The sequence below is a fragment of the Megalops cyprinoides genome, chromosome 18 (assembly GCF_013368585.1).
Source record: "Megalops cyprinoides isolate fMegCyp1 chromosome 18, fMegCyp1.pri, whole genome shotgun sequence".
Classification (NCBI taxonomy): domain Eukaryota; kingdom Metazoa; phylum Chordata; class Actinopteri; order Elopiformes; family Megalopidae; genus Megalops; species Megalops cyprinoides.
The window spans coordinates 10,268,323-10,295,653 of record NC_050600.1 but is presented as its reverse complement, the minus strand read 5'-3'; the positions used below and the strand labels follow the sequence as shown (position 1 = coordinate 10,295,653).

The 27,331-nt window shown below is 43.1% G+C and overlaps 1 protein-coding gene across 1 annotated transcript; it reads left to right on the top strand.

Annotated features, from left to right (window-relative positions):
• Positions 1 to 4,154: 4,154 nt before the first annotated feature.
• On the top strand, positions 4,155 to 7,447 carry gba3 (glucosidase, beta, acid 3). The gene is made up of 5 exons (XM_036551825.1): positions 4,155 to 4,389; positions 4,558 to 4,782; positions 5,675 to 6,474; positions 6,835 to 6,958; positions 7,239 to 7,447. The coding sequence occupies exons 1-5, from the start codon at positions 4,317 to 4,319 to the stop codon at positions 7,445 to 7,447; spliced, it is 1,431 nt and encodes a 476-aa protein (XP_036407718.1). The 5' UTR covers positions 4,155 to 4,316.
• The last annotated feature ends 19,884 nt before the right edge of the window (positions 7,448 to 27,331 follow it).

Here is a 27,331-nt window from a genome sequence, read left to right as displayed (position 1 = left end):
AGGTATGGGAGGGGGTATATGTGCTGATTATCACTTTGTCAGTTTTATAATGCATAACATTAATTAAGCAGTTTTATCTGTTTCTTCTGTGTTAATGGGGATTCTGCAGCTTGATTGATTGGCTAATTGGTTCAATCGATTGGCTAAAGCTTGCTTATTTAATTCATTTAATAGCTTGCTTATTTAATGTTTAATGTATATATTTTTTTTACTATCTCCCACAATTTGTTAAATCATCCATGTGCAAGAAATGAGACAATGGCCAGCAGTGTAAAGCACCAGTGTAAGAAAAAAGCCTGAAATGGTATTTGACAGTAAAAGCATATCTGATACCCCTGCCCCCCAACACACAGACACAAACACACACACACACACACAGTCAGGGTGAAATAACCACTCCTCACCTGATTCATCGCAGTGTTTGTATGTAACTTATCTGACTAACACTGAGGTAAAAGGGGTTCAAAAGGGACCAGCGGTTACCATCCTGAAAAGGAAGTGCTGGAAAGGGTGAGTCAGCACAGGGAGGTTTGTGAATAATGAACCATTTTGGAGTCAGTACATTTCTGGAGAAATCCAAGTGCTCTTACTTAAAATTCCCACATAGTTAAATATGTTGAATTAGTCATTTGGCTTGAAACATGATAGCTGTTTTTTCCTGAGTGTGTGAATAACAAGTATCAATGATCAAAGATTATTGTTATTCTGTTTGCTCTGTAGTCTGAATGTTTCTCTAATGTCTCTTGTCCTCTTCTCGGCAAAACTATGAATAAGCCAAAACAGTTTGGCCCTCCTGCTGTTTGTGTTATGCAATGCAAAAGTAGGAGAATACTTCATTTTCAGAACCTGTGTGCTGTACCAGACCATATAACATCTATGGTGGATGTCCAGTACCTGAACCACACATCTTAAAACCTGCCTTGTGTGTGCATTCATGCTCCGTCATAGCAGCCGTGATAAGAGAATAATTCTTCTTACTCTCAGGATTAAACTCAGTCATTCTCAGCTCTGCTCATTAAAGTTGCTCATTTGACTCTCTTAAACACCACCCAGAATGCAGTAACTTCCATACAGGTGGGTAAACAAAGCCATGCCAACAACCATGTCCACTGTCACCAACTTCTGCACCAGGCATCTGACAAATGCTGGAAATAATACTGTTGTTTTCAAAGCCAGTCAGACAAGTTCATCACAGTATTCACACACATGATGAAATTTGTCGGCTTTATGCATAACATTTGTGTCCTATTTACACATTTCAGATCTGGGTGGTTACCTGTCACCCTGCAGGGCCCTATACCGTTTGGTTGCATACAGTCCTTTGCAAAAGCTAAGCTGTGTAACCTGAGAATTTGGATATGGTGCTGCTGATGTGGTCAAACACAGCCCATTTTGTTGTTTGTGGGCTGTCAAATAAATCATTAATGGATTCAGCTTCAAAGGGAGAGGACTATGCAGACTGAAAGACAGAGACTATGGGCCCAGCTCCTGGGTCCTTAAACCAAGTTTGAACCTGACAGAGGATAAGCTCTCTTAAGATGGTCCCTCTGCCTCACAGTCTGGCTTTGTGCCCAGTTGCTGATTTGTCTACATGTCTACATAAGTATAACCCAATCACATTTGTAAATCAAAATTAACTGTTTGAAGAAAGATGAGAACAGTAGAAGCATTGCCCGTTTAAATGCATGATTACTTCACTGTCCTGTCAATGTGAGATGTAAATGTATTCACTGAATTGACAAAAAATCAAGATATGACAGAATTTGTTTGTGACCACTGAATGTAAATATAGTGTCACAGAGTGGCACAACGAAAGTGGTACAAATTGTGGGGCATGGCGGAGCTGTATGTTCCAAATGCATTAGCGTTGCTCACATTTGAGGCACATTGCTGGTCCGGGTTAAGTATATGCAAATGCCTCAGGATCTCCCATGCATATTCAGAATCCCCCTCTGCAAGCATGCAGCAAAGTGTTTCTGTATGTAACACTTTCAAGGTCTTCATATTTCTGTGCTTTGGTTGCTACTGCAAAAGTCCTATTCATAACGTGAGCAAGTTCAGACGTGCTCAGAGTGGACAGCATTCTCAAGAATCGAGACTTCATTTACCGCGAGTCTGCCTCATCTTCATGCGAGAACCATCTCAGAGGACTAAGATGAAAAATCCATCTCAGGTTCACGGTGCCTGGGGCCTGTCATTCTTTTTCATCTCAGTTATGATCAGGTCAATTAAGCAGCTTCATATTAGAAAGTACTGTATCAACCCGTAGTGCCTTCATGTGGGTTACAGGGGACTCTTCTGTCCTGGGGCCATGTAGCTCTTACTTCCATTAGTCTTAATTTGTTTTCAAGCTCTTTGAGAGCTTTGACGGTAGTTGAAAGGAGGCTGATGGTAAACAGGCAGAGCACTCCTCGTTCAAAAAGATGCTGTGTTTCACGAGTAAATACATATATAAATTGGGGACATGATTTTGTTGCTGGCTTCCAATGCTGACTAATAATTTGCACCACTGGGGAGCTACACTGTTTATAAAAATATGGCATCTGACATCTTCTTTTCCCTGTTATCAATACATGAAGAAGTGCATGTCAATTAGGTCTATGACATGCTGTCAGTAATAGTGAATTACTGTACCCATATCCTACAGTCAATTTTATATGTAAAAAACAAGGCAGTGTTATTGTGAAACTATGACACCGTTGAGAATGGTTATGTAATTTTACAAAAGTTCTGCCCTTGAAAACAGATTTTCAGTGTTATGTCGTACCTTCTGAGAAATCAAAACGCAGGTTGAATAGAGTGTATTCATATGTGTCAATGAAGCTGAGAGTATGGGTGGGCATCAAGTGATCAATCAAGTGATTGGAATGACACACTCATCAGGTTACGTCTGTGTGAAGACTTCAAACAAGAAAAAGTAAAAATAAATAAATAAACACAAATAACGCTGCCCTGAGGCCAGATAAAATGCAATTCAAGTTCACTGAAGCAAAGACAAGCTGCCTGACAAGAGTACTGTATGGCTGAACAATACACACTGTTATCATTTCAGAAAAATCCCCTTGTGGAAGACAAAGATTGCTGTGGGTTGCAGTGAAATTCGCTGCTGTTTGGGTTGCACAGCTTCCTGAAACAATTTTGAATTCTTAAACCAAAATTTTACCTCCTGGATAATAACTGAGTTTATGTGCATGCTTTACATATAAGCTTGGACAGATAGAGATGTATGCCAAAAAAAGAGGACACTGTACTGGTGCAGGGTGTTCTAAGTTTACTCAGACATCAGCTCCCATTCTCTTTCATTCATATGAGCTGAATGGCAAAATCAGTGCCCCCAAGCTTATGACAATTCAGCTTAATATGTTTACTTTAGCAATATCCATCGTTTGGTTCCTTTTGGATGAAAAGAATGGAATACCTTATGCCCGAATCACTATGAAACTTAATCAGTAGATACACATTATTGAGAAACATGTGGTGAATATTCATTTATTATTATTATTATTATTATTATTACTCAGTCATTCAGTTCATTACTCTTACACTTCACTCTTACTCTTCATCACAGCTTTACATAAAAAGTAAATTTGATTTCATTTTGTATTTGTTTCAATGTCCAGCCAGCGAGGGAGTAAACTTTCTTTCAACTCATTTTCAAATCAGTTTTACTTTTTCTATATACCCATATTTCCTTTTACAAATAGGTTACGGCATTGAATACAGCATTGTGTTTAAATGTGGTGTATATTATCTCTTCATTGCACACGTTACGAAACACTTAATTTTTTCTCTCTTTATCTTATTGTATTTCATCCGAAATATTATTTGATAGAGATCTTATGTCATTACTCTTTAATCTCGCAAATCAAGGTAGCCTATATTTCGGAATTAGTCAACAAAAAGTTATTCTACATCAGAGTATGGTCAAGCAGTTTTTTTTGATGGAATATATGTTAAAGTTTGACTAAATTAAATAAATACGGGCGCCTACCAGTAGTGAAGTGTGTTTCACATGATAATACACGCCACTTCTAAAACGCGTAGTCAACGTGCGTACCGAGTACGCACAGACGCATCTTACGTTACGTAGGAGACGTAAGCATTTCATTTCACGCGGCTGCTTTGACACAACGAGTGTTGATAAAAGAGGGAATGTGTGAAATGTGTCTTAACTCATCGCATGTGTGAATATTCTTTGAATATACTTTTTATGTACGCTTAAACGTTTTACAACATTTCTTACGTGGACAGAAACAAACTAAACTACTTCTTGCGTTGTCATTTGAATCAGCTAACTATAAAACTTCGTCAATGAAATGTCTATCAAGGAAAACGTTTTCCCGAGTGACTTTGCGTGGGGAGCAGCGACAGCAGCTTATCAAATAGAGGGTAGGTCATAATAAAGGAAGCATTTGTGCTTTGATCTGTAATATAAAAGTTATCTAAAGATCGTGATCTCCGAAGAGGAAGTGGATGCTGAAAATTAGCAGCAGAGCGAATTCGTAGTCAAGAGTTGTGCTTGTTTGCTTGTGACAGTGTAGCCATCTGTCTTTTCAGGGGCCTGGAATGCAGACGGCAAGGGTCCAAGCATTTGGGACACTTTCTGTCATGGAAAAGGCCGGGTGTACGAGAATCAAAACGGAGATGTAGCCTGTAACAGCTACGAGCTGTGGGAGGAAGACCTGCGCTGCATAAAGCAATTAGGACTGACACACTACCGTTTCTCACTGTCCTGGTCTCGCCTGCTACCTGATGGAACAACGGGACACATTAACCAGAAAGGTACATCAGACTTCAGAGGGGAAAGTTGTAGTGGTACAAAGAAATAAAACAAAAATTAAACGGAGGTGAAGAGCCGTGCTGTACACTGTAAGGGCAACGGTTTATTATTATTATTATTATTATTATTATACAGGAGGTTCGAAATAGCTAAAGGCATTTTGAAAAATAAAGTCGTATCTGGCATAAAATCTTAAATACTCAAAAATTCAGTTAACATAATCAGATTTTGTACTGTTCTATGGTATCATCAGACAGTTATAATATTTCACTGAGTGCTACTTTGTTGTTTTGCTTGAATGCTAGCCTAGTCTGGCAACTAGTTTTTTCCAATGATGACAGGAATCTTACCTTACCTTGACGAATCAGCACAGTTGGATTACTTTTGCCAGAGTCAGAAAAACACTTTAGAAGGGAGGCATAATGATACAATATCTTTTACAAATGTATTTGCATCTGCTCATTGATCAATGATTCTGACAGGGCAATAAAGGAAGTACATTTCTAACCACAAAAAGAGTGACAATGGCATGATAGCAGTCCTTTCGTAACTGGGACTAACAGGATAACAGGATCACATCCTCTTTAATTCTTGCAAGCCTCTGCTTCCTCATGTCTAACATTCCTTTCATAGTGTCTTAATTGTAGTATCACCTTTGGTTTAAATATAGCTGCTCTATATCAGGATGGCAGCTGGTGTTTGTAGCATAGCTTGCTCACAGAAATTCTCGTAAAAGTGGTGGATCTCTGGCACACAGGGAGCACAAAATACGCACAAAATTTATTTAGGATTCTCATGTTAGATGGGACAATCCTTTTTTGTTTTTCAATACTGAAAAAACAGTACTGGAAAAAAAACAGACTTAACATCTGACCTTTTTTTTTGGTCCTGCAGGGGTTAGTTACTATAACAGAGTGATAAACGATTTGCTAGCCAGCAATGTCACGCCCATGGTTACGCTGTATCACTTTGACCTGCCTCAAGCACTGCAGGATCAGGGCGGGTGGACATCCGCGCACATCGCGGACGCCTTCAACAGCTACGCCGTGTTCTGCTTCGGGACCTTTGGGGACAGAGTGAAACTGTGGCTCACCCTGAACGAGCCTGCTGTCTGCGCCAAGCTGGGCCACGAGGACGGCCTCCACGCCCCGGGGCTCAGGGACCCGGGAGCGGCCGCCTATCTGGTGGGTCACAACATGCTGCGGGCGCACGCCAAGGCCTGGCACAGCTACCACGCCCTCTTCAGGCCGGAGCAGAGGGGATTAGTGTCGCTGGCGCTCAGCAGCGACTGGGCGGAGCCGCTGGACCCGGGCAGCCCCCAGGACGCGGCTGCCAAGGAGAGATACATGGCGTTCACGTTCGGCTGGTTCGCCAGCCCCGTTTTCATGACTGGAGACTATCCAGCCGTGATGAGGTCCCGGATAGACGCCAGGAGCCGAGCGCAGGGCTTTCTGTCCTCCCGGCTGCCAGGATTCTCCGAAGGAGAGCCCAGCGTTCTGGGCACCGCCGACTTTTTCGCTCTGAACTATTACACGTCCCGCAGAGTGAGGCCCGCAAGCCCTCCCTCGGGGACACCGAGTTTAAAGAGCGACCAGGGCGCTGAGGGAGTACTGGACCCGTCCTGGCCCATGTGTGGGGTCTCTTGGCTGGCTGTGGTTCCAGACGGCTTGCGCAAGTTGCTGAAGCACATTAAGGTAAAAGGAGAAAAAAAAGTAAGACATGATATATGACTGAGTAAGTCACCGGTTATTGATTTTTAAAATTTTTTTTTTACTCACTCAAAAACAGATGTGCAGTCTTTCATAGCTGTCACATCGAATAAAACATTGATAGATTATTTTATCAGAGTCTGAAAACACACAATTTCCTGTTGCACAGGCTTGCCAGCTCATGCAGCGCAAATGTACTGGCTGCAGTCTGAAAACTGCACTCCTGGCGCTATAGTATCAAGTTTGTTTTAGCTTTTCTTCCCCCAAGAGTCCGCGATTACCTAATGGATAGGCATTTTATTGAACCAGATGAAGTCTGTTAACTGAACTCTCGTGTTCGCACAGGACACGTGCAACAACCCTGCTGTGTACATTACAGAGAATGGCTTCTCACAGGTGGGACCTGTTGACCTGGAAGACTCCCAACGCTGTGGATTCTACCGGGACACCCTCCTGGAGGTCTCTAAAGGTATTGCATGCTGGGGAGAACGCAATTACCAATACAGTATTTCCATGGGAAATCAAAAAGGATCAAAGGACCACAGGAGCTTTTAAACCCAGACCTTAATAGAAGTCCAATTACAAGGGTGTAGCAGAATCACAGAGAAAGTCATACGGATTCTCATTTCGAAAGATTGGGTATCATAGCTGGTCAGATCCTGCAAGGATCTCACAAATAAACTATTGAGATTGTATTTATGATCTCATTATGTTTTTAACAGATGAAGTGTCATCATTTTTTTGTGCAGCAATCCATGAAGATGGAGTTGATGTCAGAGGCTACTTCGCCTGGTCCCTCCTGGATAATTTCGAATGGTCTGACGGGTTCAGCGTTCGATTCGGCCTGTTTCACGTGGACTTTGAACATCCGAAGCTGACACGCACCATGTACTGCTCAGGAGGAGAGTATGCCAAAATCATCGCAAGAAATGGTTTCCCTTCCAGCACACAAAGCTGAAAGGACAATCATGAAAAAGACTCAGAGCCTTTTTCAGTGTATGCAGTGGAAACACCACCAGATGCATTCCTGAAAATTGGATTTACATGAAAGACCAACGAGGATAGTTTTTATTTTCTTTAGCCCTCTGAATTCTCTGTCAATATAAACTATTTAACGGCAGCCTATTCAATTGTGCTGTATAATGTTGCATAAGCACTTCATCGCAAAAAAGGCATAATTCAGTTACATTAAAATGGTTTCCCTGCCTTTGGGTGTTTTCCAATCTAAACACGCACAGTGAAATGTTTAAGTGAATCAGAAATGGTACCCAGTTCCAAGCGAACCTGTACAAAGCCCATATCGAGAGTGGAGTTCTCCTCACAGAGAGTATCTTGCCAGCTGCAATCCATCCAGCCCAGACTGCCGCTGTCAGTGGAGAGGTGGGCTGGCGGTGTGTAACCTGATACCACGGGCAGACCTTATCCGGCCAGCTTCTAGCCCCCATGGCTTTCGTTTGTAAATCCGAAATGCCTTGGCGTTGAATGGGAACGTACAATGCCGCTCATTGTGCCCTGATCTAAAAGTAAATCTGTTCATTCATACCTGTGCAAAGCCTGCTTATCCTGCTCAGGGCGGCGAGAGGGCGGAGCTTATCGCTGGGCGAGTTAACAAAGGACAACCGTGCGTGAACAGCACGGTAACACACAGAAAACAAACACACACCAGCACGCAAGGACCGACAATAAAAGCCACGTGAACACGCACGTATGCCGACTCAGAGACCCCCCCAGAGTGAATGTGACCCCAGCGCATGCAAACCACAGACAGTATATTCCCCAGCACGAAGCCCCCGCCGTGCTCAGATCTTCTCATTCTACCCTACGTGCGGAGTCTCTGAGAGGACAAGGGCACGGGAGGTTACTGAAGTAACGCGGCACATAAGGAAACTTTCCTTTTATAATGCGGGAGAGCTGAGTGGAACACGCCTGCATGTGTTTTTAGTGCTGCGGATTGCCCACAGGGGTGAGGTAGGAGGTGGGGGGTGTGGGCACTGGCTCGTCGTCTTAATGGATCAAAGGCCTGCAGGTGATGTCACTTTTCCTTAGCCAGACAGCAGCCAAATGGATCTCGGGGCATGAGAGCTTGGAATATGACTCCTGGGTGGGCAAGCGATCACTCGGCTGACGGGCGCAGACGCCAGGGCAGCTTGGCGCTCGGCCTGAGATGCATGTATCCCCCCATGTGTCCCCCCCACAGAGGCCAGGATTCACAGCAGCAGCTATGACTACAGCTGCTCCATTTATCATAACTGAAACTCGGAGAGGTGCTTCTGAGCTAAATGAAAGTCAAAAATGTGATTTCATCAAGACTATTCAATTTTGGGTGTTCTTTTTTCATTTTCTTCTGATCTACGGATTAGAATGTGGAGTTATATTTACAATATTTATATTGTTTACTTCTGTTCCATGTAGGGAAGCCCTTTGTGACCGCATTGTCTGAACTTGTTACTACATTGAGCTTGTCAGTGTGCATCCATTTAGGTGGGCAGTCTGAGAAAGAGGGGAAAAAAAAACCTTGCCCTGTTGCGCAGTGGATTGCCGTTTGGCGAGAACAACGGCTAACACGCTTTGTAGGTTAGAGGTTAGCGGCGAGAAGCTCATATTTGTATGTTCCCATGAATCTCCCGACGATTCTCTCCAAAAATAAAACCGCAGCTTTTAATTAGTGGGGGCGGAATGGGCACGGATGGGAGCAGTGCCTCCGAAAGCAAAGTGTACCGTCAGCGCAATCAAATCCTCCGCGTTTCCACACCAGCTGCTCCGGTGGGGCCGAGCAGCTGAGTAAACACACTCTGGGCACGGAGCGCGGGGCCTGAAGAATAGGGCGCAAATCCACAGGCCTTCAGACTCGCGCAGAATCACAATGACACCTCTGGGCTCAGTGCAGGACCGCAGCTGCTCTTTTCAGTGAGGTACGTTTCACCACAATGGGCTTCTCTTTGAATTGTTAAGGCCCAACCTGCTGTAGCCTAACATGATGCGATGCCATTGATATGAGGTTACTGCGAAACATTTATCTGAGCTGGTGTGATAAAAAGGGGAATAAAAGAAGACGGGCAGGTCACTGAGCTTTCATCCTCTGAAATCTGGCCTTAAGCTGTCACTGGTGCTGTCCCGGGATACTGAGGATGATCTCACCAAAGCAGGGCAGAAATGGAGCAGGAAACTCAGAAACCCGTAAACATGACAAACAGCTGCATGTTCATTTTCCTTAAAGTTATTATTGTTCTAGTCACACGGTCTTCAATTTAAGACCTATGCTCATGAAGCCCCATCACATTTTTTCCCCTGCTCCTCTACAGATACAAGTGTATTCACATTCAATTGCAGACATTTTTATAATTTTCTATCACCATTTTCATGATCAAAATCTTGAAAAGGGACCTTAAAGGTGACATGTGCTTTCGTTTAATTTCAGAGAGGCAGAATACCGTGTATGTGCATTTCATAAGCTCAACTAATTAGGAGCACTGTTTTGTATTGACCTGTACTGCCCTCGTGTGGTTAAGTAAAGTATCACAATCATTCAAAGCAAAACTATGTACGGGATTTCCATGCAGATTGATAGTCACACATTTTGTATGTGCTTTTTATGGTCCCCTGAGGAATTACTAGTGAAAGCCTTCCTACAAGATTTCCCATACAGTACAAATGTGATATTTATATGTAGAGTATGATATTTTCAGTATATTGGAACATTATCAGCAGAAATGTACAATATTGCACTGTTCAATCTTCAGCGCTGTCTTAGCCCTAGGTTTTCTTACAGGCTTATGAGGATTAATGCTCTTATACTCTGCTTGAAAAGTAAATGCAGTATGTTTCATGTAAAAGTGAAGTGTTTGGGGTCCTGTTTTCAATGCTAGTTTATGTGGTTTTAAAGGGGCCGTGTTAGCTGTGCTGTGGATTTTTCGGTGTAGGCTTTAATAAAACACTAAAGAGATAAAAGAGCTGCACACCCCAGCACACCTCCTTGGCCTCTTCCTCCATGGTCCAATCCAAGCGGTGTGTCAGTGAGTGGTCCCCAATGAAAAATGATTTACCCATCCTTCACAAGGGCAATTTCCAGCCTTTTACTCAGTCTGAAACACAGAGTGACTTTCAGTCCCCCCCCCCCCCCCCCCCCCACACACATCCCCCCCACGCCTTTCCATTATCATTATGTGAGCTGTAAAGCCTAGAGGTGCATGGCTAACGGCAAGACCTCCCTGAATGATCTTTCTGGAGGTTACTGCATGTTCCTGCTCCCGCTCTAGCATGAAATGAGCGAATCAGCGAACTGTACCACGCCCCGGACCCACGGCCTCCCGGGCGACATCATTCCACCTCTACGAGCAGTGCTTAAAGCACCGCAGGCCTGGCAAAGCCCGCACCCAGGAGCCAGGCACTACAGGCAGCCCACCGGCTGTCCTGTCTGCCGGAGGGAAGGCCAAGGCGCAGCGCATTGCCTTTCAAATGCGAAGGACCCCAACCGTGCCCAGCATTCACTTTGCATTTTTTGCAAACAGAATTGTTTTTTGTGTTTAGGCTGGACTTGAGCTCTAAAAAATGAAGCCAGACTCCATGTAAACATGCCGACATGTCTCTGAAAACACACAGACAGAAGCTGCTAAACCTGGCACAATCAACCACAATATCTTCAACGATCAAAACACAACATACAGCACAATGTGAATCGCCATAGCAATTTGCAGCTGGTTAAAAAATGAGGAAAAACATCTGCAAAAACAGCTCAAAAATGCTCCCAGTTTGAAGCTTTAAAATATGAATTAAAAATTTGACAGAATAATTTACAGATATCAATGATAAATAAATAAACTCTGCTCTGATAAAGTGTCGCCCCCCGACTGTAAATAAGAAACTGTCCACTTCCTCTGAACCTGTGGAGGCCAGCAGAGGGGGCACATTCACAGCTGCCTGCTCCATTGTTCCATCAACCTGCTGAACCTGTGGGGAAAGCACCTACAGCACTGGGGCTGGAGAATCACAGCACCCCCTGGAGGAAGGAGGGGGGAATGCGATTGGGGGGGGGGGGGGGGGGGGCTCCACACCAGGAGGGTGAAAGCATGTCTGGCAGCCTACACATGACGGACAGTGGCTCATTATAGGCATGCCCTTCTCCAAGGGCACTCAGCGCCTACAGTTTTTACATCCCACACATTCTTTTACTCATTTGCACAGCTGCACCGAGGATTCCTGAAACAACTGAGGTAAATTGCCTTTGTTAATGTGAACCACTGCATGGGACCCAAATCAATGACCCTCAATTGTAGAGTGCAGTGTTCTAACCCCTGTACCACATAGTACCATAACTCTGATACTGTCTTACACTCGCAAACCCTTTACAGGAGTGATGATTCACACCACATTGTCAGTGATCAAAAACACCCCACAGACAGTGCTTCCTTAAGAAGCTGTTAAAGAGATACTTATGTATATATCAGACACATCACAGGAGGATATGAACACAGTACGCCAACCATCTCATTCCTCAAAATTATTTCCATTGCATATTTTAAGATGAGTATATGCCACTTTGCACTTGTTCAACACAAATTTTATGTTGACGGCATAATTCCTACTTTAATATATTCCTTCTGGATCGTGATTATGAAAGAATGTAAATTTAGTCAACATGCCATGGAGGAAGACCATTCAATACTGCCATACAGCGCTGTCTCATTGTGCCAAGAAATGGAGGTCTGAGGGGAAAAAAAAGTTACTTTCCTCTCAATGAAAACCACAAATGGCCTTTGTAACAGTTTAGAATATTATGTTCTGACTTTAGGTTGTTATATTAAAACATTAATTAACATTTTAATAATTCACTGGTACAGTTTTAATAACCCCAAGAATATTACACTTTAATTCATTGTGAGAGAATTTATTCTGATTAGGCTATGATGTATAAAATACGAATGAAAGCTATTTCTAACAGTGCTTGCCAATTAAACTGCAAATATATCATGTATATAGATAAGTTACTTCTGACAATGAATTAGTACTTTTAATTGTAACATTCAATCACATTCGCCAATGGAGATCGGTACAGATGAGCGTACTCACAAATTAGTAGGAGAGACACATTTGTATTTGACCAAACTTAACTTGTTATATTTTGACAGGTCTTATAAAATATTCAACAGCAAGGGAACTCATTTACTTAATATAAATTAACTGAATAATTTAGCTGCTAATTAACTATCTCCATAATAAATTATAAAATCTAAGCTTATTTTTGATGTACTGCTTACAGGTACAGAGGCGCTGACTTCTGGCAAATAATTACCTTTTCTATTTACTGATTACCCTCATATGCATATTCCCCGGAGAAAGGGTGTAATTAAATTGTTTCTTTAATATCTAGATAAAGAGATGCAGTGTATCCCAGACTCCTCTTGTGTAGAATGTCTCTCTCTCTCTCTCCCTTCCTTTCTCTTTCGGTGAGAGTGTCAGAGGCTACAGAAGGGCCTAAGGAGATGCAGGCCTTTTGTGTCTCTCTTCACAGAGCTCACATCCCCACTCCTGTTCGCCACACTTGCTCCTCTGCCATCCACATGAAAGACAACCCCAACTCTCCAAATCCCATTGACCTACTTTGCCAGATATTTTGGGGGATTTCTTATTAATGCGAAACACTGTGGGGAAAAAAAAATATTTTCTTAATTTTTTTTTTCTTCTTTGCTACCAATATCCCCCTTCTATCAGCTCCAGGCCGTCTCAACACATCCCATTAAGCGGATATGTGTGCTACATTGTGGTAGCAGTAAGTACATTCCGTGGCATTACCCCGTCCTTTGGAGCCAGGGCGCTACTTTTATCAATGCCATAAGAAGCGTGACATTGAAGTTAAAATGTGTTTTAGACAGCTTTTGAAATTGGTACATTGATTTTTGAGTTTCCGAATGGCGGATGGAGCCGGCGAGGGCGGGGCCGCCGGAGTGAGCTCGTGTTCATCCTCGCAGACGAGGGAGAGTGAACAAGAGGAGCTGCTCAAAACTTTTCTCCCGCTCTCTCTCTCTCTCTCTCTCTCTCTCTCACCTCTCTCTCTCGATTCCCCGTCTGTCCGTCAGAGCAAAAAGGCGGGAGCTTTGCCGAAGCGAGAACCCTGACCCTTCACACCGCTGCTGGAGACCGTCTATGGCGTACCGTGCCACATAATGACAACGGTTCACAGATCCCCTAAAAGATTCAAAACGTGCCATTAGAATATTCAGATCCGCCTGTTCGGGCAGGCAGGAAAGTGTGTGGTAATTGGTATTCTGAATGTTGGGGGCGGGGGGGTGGGTACATGAAGGAGCGACCCCCTGTGAGCACGGCAAACGCCGCCTTTCTTCGCAAAAACCACAGGAGGAGACCGAAGCTCATTTCACATTCAAGGCATATAGAAACAGGAGACTTAATAGACCACAATGATACCAAGCAGCCAGGCAGAAAGGAAAAAAAAATGCGAAAATATAAATAGATATGAAACAGCGACCAACGGGTTACTGTATTAGTATGCTGAGGGGTTCACTTCTCTCCACTGTAAATGTCAACAAACACAGTCGGAAATGAAAGCAAAGACACACTTTGCTTATTATTGCTGTCCGACACATAACATGCATTTTCCTATGTGAAATCTTCACTGAGAGCGCCACTGAAAACCTGTCACTTTAGGTTTACAACCAGTGTCAATTAATGATAAATTATTCTTCATACTCAAATAACTACCAAAAAAACCCCAAAGTTTGACATATCGCAAATCTGCAAATGTGCCACTTACAATATAATTCAGTCACTATTTTGTTTCTCATGGCATTTAACTCCTGTGTTGTACAACCAATGGATTGGCATGAATATTTAATGACACCCCCAGCTTATTACTGAAAGAGTGAAATGGTGGCAACAGCTTCTATTGACTAATTAACTTTAAGCATTGTGATACATCCATTTGGCCATGTTCTCTCTCACCCATGTTGTCACTCAGGGCTGGAGTCAGTCTATTAAGAGAATTATCTACACTGACAAGTAATTCATTCAAATTAACACGACCGGCCCGAGTTGTGCGGCTGAGCTCTTATCTAATGACTTAATCCCACTCACATATATTGCTGATTTTTACTATGTAGAGCAGCGTAAACATCAAGCGTCCTTATTGTGTGTATTTGACTGATCTGATTTCGCCATTACATCGAATCACCTTGTTGTTTCTGATCATCAGGTATGCGGAACCAAAAAAAAAAAAAAAAAACTGGCCAATTTTGAAATGAACGATGTGCAACGAAACAAAGCAACTGTCAATAAGTGTGTGTAAGCCTCTTATCAAGAGCATACAGTGTAAGGATTAGAAAGGTTAATAAGGTCACAGGTTTACTGTTAAATTCCATAACATGCAAATAGCTTTGCTGGATTAGCATAATAACCATTATCCTTTGGCGCCAAAACAAAATGTGGACTTGATTATTGAACAAACAATAACTTCAGATGCAATACAAATGTATAGAGGGGGGCACACAAATTTAATAATTACCTGCTGATATTATTAATTTACGCATTCATATTAAAGAAAATAAGCCTCAGACTTTAATTGGATCAGAGTGTCAGTCTTCATTTAGTGTGAAATTGAATGCATGCTGTGCTTGGTTCTTAAGCAAAGCGGCATTACACTCCAGCAACATGAGAAATAACCCCCTTCAGGTATTTTGGTGTTGGTATTTTTTTGTTTTTCGAGCAATTCAAGGTAATAAATAGCAGATCGGAGGAAGTTCAAGGCTGCTCAGAAATAGCTTTGCATTCCTGTTTTGGGGTCTTTTATTGTAATAAATCTCGCGGCGGGTAGAAGTGGGGACATTAGAAGTGTGTTAACTTGGGCAGGAATATAAAGGTAAATCATAGTCCATGGCCCCATGCGTCATGTGGAGTGGAGGGAAGGGAAAAAAACCAGCGTGCTTAGGAAGTGCTTACACAGAAGCCTCAGCACTCCAGCCTCATTACAGTGTTTTTCTTAGTGTATACACACAATTTGAATTTTACTGAAAGGAGCCTAACGACACAATTAAGATGGATTTAATGGGATTTGCTGCAAGTCATGCCATGGAGACTGCAGATATACCTTCGGCAGCCAATTCACTCTGGAACGTATGTTTCCAGTTCAATTTAAACCGAACAATAGCCACTCAGAGTGAACTGTCATCGCGCGAGCTGTGGAGAAGAAGCACCCCGGAACCTCAATAATTGCTGGAAATATGCGCACATTGTTATTCCAGACCTTTTGTTTATACAAGGGATTTCTTATTTTGTCACACCTAAACCTCTTTCTCCTCGTCAGCTTTATTCTAATGGAGGCAAATTACATTGACTCCCACACATCGCTTTGTGTATAAAATAGATTAGGAGCAGATACCCCCCTCCCCAAAGTGTATTCATAATCGCTGAAAGAGTAACAGTTTGGGGACGAGTCCAAATGTTGTCCTTTTGCTTGTCGGAGAGCGTGGCGTTGGGAGACGGTGTTCGGTTCTGGCAGATTGAGTTTTCGGGCGTGGGGGGTCATTGACATGCGCCGCCTCAGACGTGCGCAGAGCGGTCTGCGTTCAGGCCGCTGACGAGCATCACTCTCTCTCCCTCTCTCTGTCCGGTGAGTGATGACGGAGGGGGGACGCAGGGGGCTTGGTGGGGGCTGTTGGGCCTCAGCCGGCTGACAGGAGATGGATGCGGGTTTGGGTCAGGAGCCCCGGTCGGACCACCAGCGGGCGGGACGGTGATGGTGCCGCCCAGCCCTCTCATCTGCAGTCCGGCTCAGCCGCGCCAGGGAGAGGGGATCGGACGGACCGTCAAGGACGGCCCCGCCGGCGGTGACGGATCTGTTGTCAGCCGATCAGCGGGCAGCCGGAACGTGCCTGCCGGCGTGTCCGCCGGACGCCATTGTTTGTTTGTGTGGCCGGCGTGTCGGACGCGGGGAGGACCGGAGACAGGGGCGCTGTCTCTGTCTCTGCTTCATCATCCATCCCGCCATCTGAGCCGGCGCGAGTCTCCGCGGGCCGCGGCCAGATCTGTCAGGGTCTGTGTCAGAGCATCCACATCAATCAATATTTCATCTGGGTGCTCAACGCCTGATGAAATTCAAAACCATATTGCATATCATTAAAAGGCTCTACCACAGTAGGTTTGAGGGATTAGAGGGTACTCATGACTCCGTTAATGAGCGTTATAAATAGTGTTGCAGCATTATGCAAATGGAATGATCCGCTTTTAAAGTCAAACACTTAGAACTGCAAGGGGCTCCTTTCCCTTTATTTTTATCTCACACGTACAGGGCCTCAGCTAAAAAACAGACCCGCTTCAAGGAGATTTCGTCTGCAATGTCCATCTACTCATTGTTTTCCATGGACCGCAAGAATAAAGGTAGCACCAACCAACCCTTACAACAATGAAAATGCAAGGTGAGGGAAAATGTAGAGGATCACTGAATAAGCTGGGCGCTTTTATAAAACACCTGCTCGGGTATAAAGCCGGAGTTGAACCCGTGACACTAGAAGTTCTGTTCAATCAGCATTCGCCACATTCAAACTCTGACTGGTTTTTATTATCTCCGCTCACCGCCCTACATGGGCCGGCCCCCGGCCGCCGGAGTCAACGCGTGTCGGCCGTGAGGCTATTCTTTAGGGCTTTGACCGCTTCCGAAATCGATGGAATATCAGGGACGCTCTTCTGGAAGGTGGCACTCTCCCACTTGAGCCGCCACGCGCCGGACCTGAATGAATAGCGCTGTCAGCAGCGGGTGGCAAATTCTTAAATCCCGGTGATTATTGCACAGCTGCTCACACATGCATGGGGAGATCAATGCGGCCCATCAATATGTCCTGCGAGCTGCATGTGAGTGCGGGGGCTCTTAATGAATGTGATGCAAATGGCTCAAAAGGACCTTGGAATCAATTTACATTACCGAAAACAAATGGACTCGCACCACAAGACCAAATTCTGGCCACCTCCTTCGCATGGTAATTACCCCTCCCTCCCAAATCTTAACACCCTCCTGCACGAGGTGCACTGGTCTGGATTGCCGTGGACTCCTTTTACCCTAATGAAAACTCATGTTCACAGGTCTCATGTAAATGGCATAATCAGAATTTATGGCTTTCAGGTCATATTAAAAGGCAAACAAAATTTGCAGGGAGAAACACAAGGGACGGGAATTTCAAACGGGAACAGGAACGCCATCAGTCATCACCACCACATAATGCATTCACAGACCGTGGGCTCTCAATATACCATATGCATTTCCTGATGACATCAGCAACATTGCTGATAACATGCTGCCCAGGGTGGCGATGTTTTCTGAAGTCCAGCTAAAGACCCACGGCTGGATTACAGAGCAGCATGGATGCTGGCACCAGCACCAGCATCACCATCAGTGCTGGCTTTAGCGGAGGAAGATACAGTGCCTCGAGGAAGGGGAAGGACTCGCCATGGAGTCAATGTTCTGAGAGAATGACCTCAACCTCCCATCCCGATCAGCCGCTATGCTAATGAAATGTCCTCCGCACGCACGCCATTGCTACATGCTAGGTTGAGCAGCGCCTTCCTGCAGCTGAAATGACCTGCGTGTGCAAACGACCCGGTGTCAGTCTTATTTTTCAATTGCCGATGGCCGGCCATTCCCCAAAATGCATACGCCCGTGAATGGTGATTACCTTCAATGCAACCTTCGCTCCGAGCCCTTCCCCGCAAATTAGGATTAATTGAGGCAGGACCCGGCTTAGAGGTTACACCGTGTCGCTGCGCTCAGAGAGACGGCCTGTCTGAAGAAAGCAGACACATTGATTGTGGTCGATTACAAACATGCCATTTTGCATAAGCAGCGCTCTGTTGTGATGAAAACAAGTGCGGTTTAGGGTGAGGAGCAGACATCCAGAAAATGAGCTTTTGTGGCGCATAATTCAGGGGAGCCATCTTGCGCAAATGTCAGTGCGTGATGGAGCCAGGCGGTGGGCGTGACTCTGGATCCTGATGCTTTCAGACTGCCTGGCTGTGATGGTAATGTACAATATGCCATTGTGTGCAGAAAACAGTACATTTTGCATTTTATAAGACTACCTTCACATGGCTTAGTTACATTCACAGGCAATACATGTTTGAAAAGTGTGGTCTTTTTTTTTTTTTTTGAACATTTTTATTGTTTTGCTTCATGAAGCAAAAGTCCCCACATCCCTCAAAGTCACCTCTCACACAGATATTTCCGGCAAAGTCTCCTGCAATACTGACAAAAAAAGAGCACCATTTCCATTTCTGTCCCTTCTCTCTCTCTAGAAAACCGATTACAAATTGTCAATTTCAAAACAGAGTTTTAAGTCCCCAAGGCCACTTGCTTGTCAAATTGTAAAGACACAAGGACAAGCAAGCAGAGTCCCCATCCTTATATTTAGACCCTGAAAGTGCAAAAGCACATAACAAATTCCCCTGTGTGCGAGAGGGGCTTGGATCTGGAACATCTCGCCCTCAGCGTTTCTATCAGAAGTACGCACAAAGCAGCCATGGATCACTCCAGTCAGCTGGTGTTAGCAGTATCAGGAAAAGCCATGGGCTGTCACCAAGTATGGGACTTTCATATTTTACCAAAGACAGCCCTTCTCCGAGTCTCACTCAAAGCAGTTTCAGGCTTTGAGGATAATATCTTCAAATCTGTCCTCCGTGCAGAGAAGCTATTTTTTAATATATATTTATTTTATTTTTCGGAGCTTGCTTTACTACTTGTGACTTTTAAAGGAATTTGTACAAAGTCTAACCCCTTAGTGGACATGGCACTGTTCATTTTTCTGTCAACGGAAATCTGTAAAGCTTTATTTTCTTTATGTTTTCGGTTATCCCTGTTTTTGACTGCGTCTGTTTTGGAGCAGCATGTGGTCTTTTCCCATAACACATACTGACACAATCTTTACTCCTGTATTCACGCGCTGGGTCATTTAACAATGGGGGCGGCTGGCTCCACAGCACTGCCGTGTTCCATTTAAACACACCTAAGAAGGTAATGAGACTACAAGTCCACAAACCCAAGGTTGTGTGAAGGGAATGTGACATTGACAGCCGCCTCCCTACTAATAAATTCCCCATTATTTGCTCAAAGAAATATCAAAACAATTGCCACTGCACAAAAAATGAATACTTGAGGCACTGGAGTTTGTAGTGAATTTTTCATGTATGTCAAAAATGTCCCAGGGTGATTTTGTATTCCGAATACACGTGCTGATTAATCTTACACAGAACATAAAGTGCCTTTTGAAGCACTCTGGAAACCCATAGCACTGTGATTTATCCAAGAGGGTCGGTGATCTACCCTGATATGTGCCTCTCCTTCACCATCTCTCCCCCTTCTGAATATATTACATAAATATGAGCACCGGAATCATCTTTGTAACTGCGGGGTGAATAGGACTGGTCATATTCCCTGTCACTTGAAAATGGCAGAAAAATAATGAAAAGACGTTGTGGTATTTCACGGCACTGTGTGCTTATGTACAGGCTATGGACAAAAAGCACATTGCAATGTGTTGCTTTTACACAAACATACCACCTGAATGCTGAGCCCAAAATAAACATCTCATTTATGTATTTCTTTTTTCCACATGGCACAGTAGTATTGATATTTCACATCAGAAAAGGTGAGCTATCCTTTTCCAGCATCTGTTACAAAAGTAATGAACAGGGGGGTGAAAAAAAAAATCTCTGGAGGTCCAAGTCCTCAGGGTTTGCCCCTCTCCTCTGGGCAGTGCTTTAACATTAACAGTCTGATCCTGAATGCACCATAGAATCCAGTGGATCTAATGGAGCACTGTACCGCAGGTGCTGAGGTCACTCTCCCCGTAAAGTGGCCCCGAGGAAAAACTGCTGCGTCCTCACCCCTTTGCTCGCCAAAAGGTTATCGCACAAAGAAGGGCAACAAATATATTTCAGGAGCATTGTTATTTTCAGACACGCGGGCCCCTGATAAATAGAGCGCCACACCGTTGGCACATGTGTTTACTCCTGTTTTTAGGGCTGGGTTTTTGCACAGCGAGCGCATTTGACAAATTTATCTCAGGCCACGAGGGGAAGTTGTCAGTTATCCTTTATCCGCCCCCCCCCCCCTCACCCCAGTTATAAAGAACTCCATCACTGTCCATTTACTCAGATAATCCTTGTCTTAATCTGCCTGTCTGTCCCCCCCCACCCACCAATGTTATAGGTTATATATGAAAAAAGATGCTTGGGTAGGCAGGCCGCGGATCCCTCTGAATTCGTCAGGTTGTCCTGTCTGCGGAGAGAGCCTTCTCCCCAGCCATTATTATTACCAAACAAGCATTTTTTTGATGATGATAAGTAATAGCTCCATCCATATGTGTAGGATTAGCCCCCGAAGGAATACTAAACCATCCAAGCCATTTTTCTTTCCCATTCTGTATCCACCCTTCAGAGAGAAAAAGAGGGCTAGAGCTTATAAATCCTTGTTTTTGTTCTGCTATATATTCTCATCTGAGGGAGCAAAGGCAGCCTGTTTACAGACAGGGCCATATATCCCTATCTGGTGACAAAACATTTTGTGTGTGATGGAACAGTCTGGATTAGCTCTTCTAATCCACAGGAAATAAAAAGTCAAACATAATTATTTGGCCTCCGGTTGAGGTTGAACTGATATAAATTAAACAGTCGTCTACAGTACAAGAGCGAGGAGGAAAATGGCACTCAGTAGACACCTAATACATAAGGACAGTTAGGCTTTTAATAATATACTTTTGCTGTGATCAGTGTGTGCTTTCACTGCACAGGATGCTGAAAGACAGGCACACACAGTAGATGGTAAGACCTTAAACCTGCTACAATAAAACAGACACATACTCATGGGTAACAGAGACTCAGGAACTCATTCCAGCACCTAATAGATTACACACTTAGTCGAAAAATAAGTTGGTTATTAAACTTAATTAATTCCTTTATGAAATAATGCCCCCGTTAATCACTTTTGATTTATCCTAAAACTACAGATTGATACTTTTAATTAAATCTGAGTTAGTAATACTACTCTGGAAATAGTCTGCAGTCTAACTACCCATAATATTATAGTAGTATATATAAACACACACACATACAGTATATAAAGGTGTTCACGTGGTGTATGGATGTCTCTGGGTGGGAGCTAGATGCCTCTAAATGGTCTATGAGAACATTGCAAAATTTGGATCATTCTATTTGAACAACTGGTGAGCAGTAATGCATATGAAATTGTACTCCTTATGTTATTCCTCCAAGACTGATTGGATAATAGTTAAGTAAAGCAATGTATGGGTAAGTAATAATGGTAGGTAATGGCTGGAAGAGTGTGCAAATGACAGTCTCACAATCATTAATAGCTCTCTTGTTACTGTGACAGTTCCCACTTATTTTAATTCTGCTGTGTTTCTGCCCCTTAATTAGAAATCTAACCTTGATTCTTCTGTTCTTAGTAACTACAGGCCATCTGTAAGGCACTTGTTCTTGATTAGGGTTCACAGATAACTGTTGCTTAATAATAGAATTCCTTACTGAGCAAAAATAGCCCCATTGAGAAATGTTTAAATTCCTTTAAAAATGGTTTGTCAAAAGAACTGGAATGTAAGTTTTACCATACTTTTCATTTAAGCGAGGGACTAAATTGTTAAAAATTAATTCTGAATCTTTTCTAAATTCTGCCTGCCCTGGGCTGATTTTCTCCAAATATTATCCCAGTTTCTGTTCTTGTTTGTACTACAGTGTGGAGGAAGATTAAATAAAAGAGAAAGTTTTGTCTATAAAAACTGACAGGGGCTTAAAAATGGTGGATACTGGGATCAAAGCCATCAGACAGGAGAGAGATATTCTCTAAACAAGTTAACACAAATAAATAGCTTCTCCAGCTCTAATCCAAGAGACAGGCTCTGCGGTCACCTGTCAAACTGTGTTCTCCAATTTGAATGCACAGCTTGAATTCTCCTCTCATCAATTTTTGCGGGTATCATCTTCTTTTTTTGCTTGTGAATCTATTGTGCAGTTTGCATATGGAATAGTCTGGCATTGTAAACACACAGAGGGGCAGTGCTGAACCTGGAAATTATAATGTTCTGACAAAGACTGAGTGCTGTCCTGTCTTGTGTAAGTCTGTCTGGCATTGACTGTGGACAGTCTGTACTGGTGCGTCAGGAATGAAGACTAACAGCCAGGTGCCTGCCAAGCATTGCACCATGCTCATTTATTCCAAGGCTGGTGTCCAGACCAATACATTTCCACACGTACAGATGTATTAATGTGACTGATTTTCTTTATGATGATTATTTGCAGTAAACATATATTTAGAATTGGCAAGTGAAGAGAACCTTGTTTGTCAGGCTGGGGTGAAAAGAGAGCATTGGGGACGATTGTGACGCATTTGAATTTTTCATGTCCCTTTCTTGTTGGAATGGCAGGAATTGAAAGTCAAATCAGCTTTTTAATGCTATGCAAGGAAATCAGGGCACTTCCCATATCCACGCATTTTGAACATTATTGCTTAAAACACACTGTGGTGTATTGAGGTGTCTGACCATGAGAGCGTGGTCCCATTACGAGTCGCTGAAACTGCTAATCCCAGAGACACAACTGAGAATCCTGACCTTTGATTTGGCTTTTTATAACATTGATCTGCAGTCACTTAGAGGAGAGGAGTCCGGGTCCCCATTTACGCAGCAGACTGTAAACTGCACAGCTCCTCGCTGAGACATGCACTCCTGAGTGCTGCGCACCGAATGAGCAGATTTACACAAACTCCAATAGGAAATACGTCTGTATCTGATTTTTTTTTTTATTTGATATTACAGTTAATGGAAGCAAAAAAATTCAACCCAGGGCCATTTATGGATCCATACATCCCAAATATAGACAGTGACAACTGCACTGACCCAACTATTTTTTAGCACACAAGACAAGAGCACACTCCACTCTGCCTCCCCTCCTGTCACTTGTTCCTGACAAGGCCTTGCCAAAAAACTGCCCGCTCGTGGAGAGAGCTGAAGGTTGCCATTAAAGTTTGACATAGCCTGGCACATTCCGGCATTCACCTCTTTCATATAGCCAAAGCACAAATCATGCTGGACCAGTCAGGGATCTCATCAAGAGCCAAAAGAGGCATGGAAAAAGGAATGGATGGAAAATATAGCCTGAACTGAAGCTGCTGCTGCTGCTGGTTTTGATGGTGTGCTATCAGTGCCGGGTGGCTTTGGTGCGGTGCTGTTCCTGGTGGTGGTGGCACTTTACTTCTAAAAGACTGCTTCACTCACCGACTGAACACACAAAGCTTATTCATCTTGGTCCAGGGGATTTTTTAAAATTAATGACAATGGTTATTCACATCTGGCATACTTCTAACATGACATATGAGCTCGGATAAGCGGCATAAGGAGAGGTGCTAGTTACGCAAAGCAGATTCACCAGAGGACTGAAAACAACTGTGGCAGAGATATCTGATGAAGGCAGCCGAAAAAAAAGCTTCTTTGATATATAGGCACACGGAAAGGAAAACACAGAAAAAAAAAATGTGATTTTTGGAACAAATATCAATTATGTCTGCTCACTCAATTAGTGATATCTACATTCTACAAGTCGTTATTTTGCATTCAGAAATTCAATTTAGATTCGCAAGACAGGAATAATTTCACTTGTCTTGATGTAGTAAACTTTGTTTCTCCTGAAATAACCACCTTCCATTCCTTGCCATCACAGATAACATGCCTGGCGCCTTGAGAGTTCCAACATTGACAGTGTAGATGAATCATTTACGATGCCAGAAATGGATTCCAAATACGTTTTATTTGAAATGCGGTACATTTTTAACGAGTACAGCAGGAAAGCTGTACATAAATGCAAACATGAGGTTAAAGTTAAAACAGATATGTGCTTTCTTATCCCTCAGCACACTCAGAGAGACAGGGGGTAGAAAATCAAAGTTGAAATGTTAAAATAGCAAGTGCGGTCAGCTCAGAAAATCCCCACTGACCAACTGGACTTTTTTTTTATTATGTGAATATAACGTGGTGCTGCCTACATGTGAATACACCTTCAAGTGAGAAAAATCTATATTACATGGAGTTTTCAATTGTAGGGAAACACTGCGACCACACAAACATATCATCCCTCATCCTAGGAGAAGAAAGAAAGCAGGTTGTTGTGCTAAAAATATGTCGTTTGGCACAATAATTTAGATTTTACTAGAGTGATTTTTTATTTTTTCAGATTTTAGGGTGCATTCAACTTGGAAGAGAGTTGAATTTATATTATACCAATAATGCAGTCAGCCCTCCATACTTTAATACTTTCAACCCTCCACATTTGAGCTTTTGGGCTTCCAGAGGAAGTTTTTTTAGTCTAAATAATTTGATTACTTGTCCATTTGTACACATTTATCATTTGCAGGTTCTCTTCTGGTTGACTATATAAAAAGACTTGATCTAAGGCGCTTTACAATACCTGTAAAAATTGCTGAAGCCTGGAGATAGAAGCTAAATGACTGCAATTCATCAAGCAATTACACCAATTAGATAACCAAATTTAGATGGAACTAAGTCGCAGACAGTCAGTACTTGGCAACCTTTTATCCTGCACATGATCCATGCAGTTAAAGACCATTTAGTTTCCTTGGAAAGCCTGAACCTCTGTCTGCTGAAGACCACAGCACAGAGGACAGCATGTACATTGATTCCTAACCTGACATCTCGGCTGCCAGGCCAGCGTGAGGTGATAACAACACTTTTTACTGAAGTGCTGATTTTTAATATCTTATAATGCCCTATAAATATTTAGTAGATATTTAGTATGAAGCTTTGTAGCAGAGCATCATGGAAGCAATTTGGGTGTAATTTAATCATGTAGCATAAATACCAGGTCATTGTTTTTGAGTATGATGGAAATGGATAATGGATTCTCTTTCTAAATCACACTCTCTTCATGAACTGATCTTTTCAAATAACCGTTTCCCTAATTTACATTATAAAGCATCTATTACGGAGTCATTCAGCATTTCTAGAGTTGATATGCAGTGAAGGAGGGGGTATAGTTTTCGAGCATTTATTTTTCAATTTGGAATGTTTTGTGCTGAAGGTTAACGTTTTTATGGACTAATGTGACGTTCAAATGGTGTGGGCACCCTTGAGAACCTCCGTTTGATGGGGAATTAGACCTTGGTTGAAGCACCTTTTTATTCCCCGGCTTTTTACGCTCGACGAGGCACGGAATGAACACCGGCACACTTCCCCTCCAAACGCCCAGGTCACGCACATGCGTGGCCATGAAAGGGGGCCGGCCCCCACTTTTTTTTTCAATTAAAGAAGTCATTTGATTTAAGCCATTAATTCCAAGCTCTAAAAAACATAACCATACTGTATCTTACTTGACCAAACCTCTGCGAAGGTACTCATAAATCACGTTCACAGACAGTTGACTTATTACGGACACGAAAGGGATACTGAGGGCTCTGAGGAATCAATGTGAATTAAGGCAAAGATATGAAATAAGGCAAAACATGAACTAGCAACAGGCTGCCAATCGACGTCTCCCATTCAAGCCTGTATCAATGTAAAAGATAGAGTAATGTAATATTGGGCTTGCTGGGAATGAATATGTATCCGTCTACGCACGTGCGGATGTGACAGCAGGCTGTCGGGGACTTAGAATGCCACACAAAAACATTCTAAGTGTGGCATCTTTTCTACACCTCCTCACTTTTGTTCAGTATAATGTGAAGAGACAGGGAGGGGATGGATTGGTAGCCTAAGGTGTACATTTCTACTATGAACGACCTGACTATTCCCCAAGAGATGGATTAAGAGCAGAAAAGAAAATGAATGAACACAGTTTTAATGGCTTTTTGGCTTCCTTAGCCTTTCTCATTCCTGAGAGTGAATTTACTGAGACGACATCTGGCATTATACTGCCTTCTCTTTGGCCAGCCTCTTCCTCTGATATCCACACCAGCAGTCTCAGTTAGTCATACCCAGCTCATTGCAACCAGTGACTGGTGACAGTAGGGACCTGTAGGGTCTGTCCAATGGCCTTGCTGGACTGCCAAACTTCCTTTGGTTCCCGTTTTCAGAAGAACTGTCTTTATGGGTGTATATGAAAAAAAGAAAGGGGGCAAACACCATAAATTCACATGAGTCTGGGTTATCTCAGAACATGATGCACTATAAATCTTTTTACGTTTTATATGGAAGAGAAATGGAAACCAGTAATCGCTGAATAATGCAATATTTCACAACCTTACATGGGAACAGAAGCGTTAGCCTCGGGCCTGGATGAAATAATGAACGCGGCAATTTTAATTTATGTAATGATAAGTTTCAATATAATCACTTATGCAACTGGTAGAACATCTTCGTAAGGAATATAATGACCGCAGTAATCTATGGTAATCCATTTGTTTGATATATTTCCATCAAAATTCAAGGGCTGTATTACAGTCTTAAAGAGCCTATAGCCTGCTAACGCCACAATGTAACATGCTCTATAAGGACAGTAAGAGGCACAACAATATATGCAAACACTACAGAACTGTGGACACATCTCTGAAAGAAGAGGTTGCGCAGCAAATAACATATTTATGAAATGTATGAGCTGCGCGGCTGCCTCCCCCTCTGGAGGTAAATCCTTCCGCTGGAGTACTGCAGCACCGAGAGGTCCATCTGAGGCCCCTTCAAATGGCGCTCGCATTACGTCAAATCAAACTCTCCCCACAGGAACTAATCTAATCACGCTAACATTACAGTCTGGGGTCTGATCACGTTAATTGAAAAGTCAATTCCGGCGCTCCGCAGGGTGTTGAGGGGCGCGCTCCTCTTTCAAGCGGAGG